The sequence below is a fragment of the Pterocles gutturalis genome, unplaced genomic scaffold (genome assembly GCF_000699245.1).
Source record: "Pterocles gutturalis isolate BGI_N339 unplaced genomic scaffold, ASM69924v1 scaffold2277, whole genome shotgun sequence".
NCBI classification, from domain to species: domain Eukaryota; kingdom Metazoa; phylum Chordata; class Aves; order Pterocliformes; family Pteroclidae; genus Pterocles; species Pterocles gutturalis.
The window spans coordinates 2,943-3,383 of record NW_010107614.1 but is presented as its reverse complement, the minus strand read 5'-3'; the positions used below and the strand labels follow the sequence as shown (position 1 = coordinate 3,383).

General features: G+C 63.5%; 1 protein-coding gene across 1 annotated transcript in view; it reads right to left on the bottom strand.

Annotated features, from left to right (window-relative positions):
- The window catches only part of PHOSPHO1 (phosphatase, orphan 1), a 3,517-nt gene that overhangs the window by 899 nt on the left and 2,177 nt on the right, over nt 1-441 (bottom strand). Inside the window, 2 exon segments of the mRNA XM_010088150.1 lie at nt 161-168; nt 364-427. Of these exon segments, the coding sequence (XP_010086452.1) occupies nt 161-168; nt 364-427 (72 nt within the window).

The following is a 441-nucleotide window of genomic DNA, read 5'->3' as shown; positions in this document are numbered from 1 at the left end:
TCACTGTGCCGAGTGGCACGCGTCCTCCCAAGGGACACGGGGCCAGGCTGCACCTTGGGGTGTTTCGGTCCCCTGGGGTGGGGGGCTTATTCCCCAACCTCCTCCTGTCCCACCTCGGAAAAGCTTTTGTGTCCCTGCAGCCCCGTCTTGCTGCCAGGACACGTCCGGCTCCTCCTGCCAGAGCAAAACCTTTTGCAGGTTGATTTTTGCTCCGTCACCCAGATGCCTTTTCCCCTGGGTCGGGCTCTACAGGTGCCGCAGGACCCGGGATCACTCAGAGCCGCATCCTGCCCTGCTCTAAACCCAGACTAAACCCACTTTGCCGACACGGTGCAGCCACAGCCCGGCCCCCCCTGTGCCCACCCGCCCTTTTCCCACCCACCACCAGGGCTGTGCAGGATGGGGACCCGATTCCTGCTCCCCAACCCTGAGAAAAGAGGG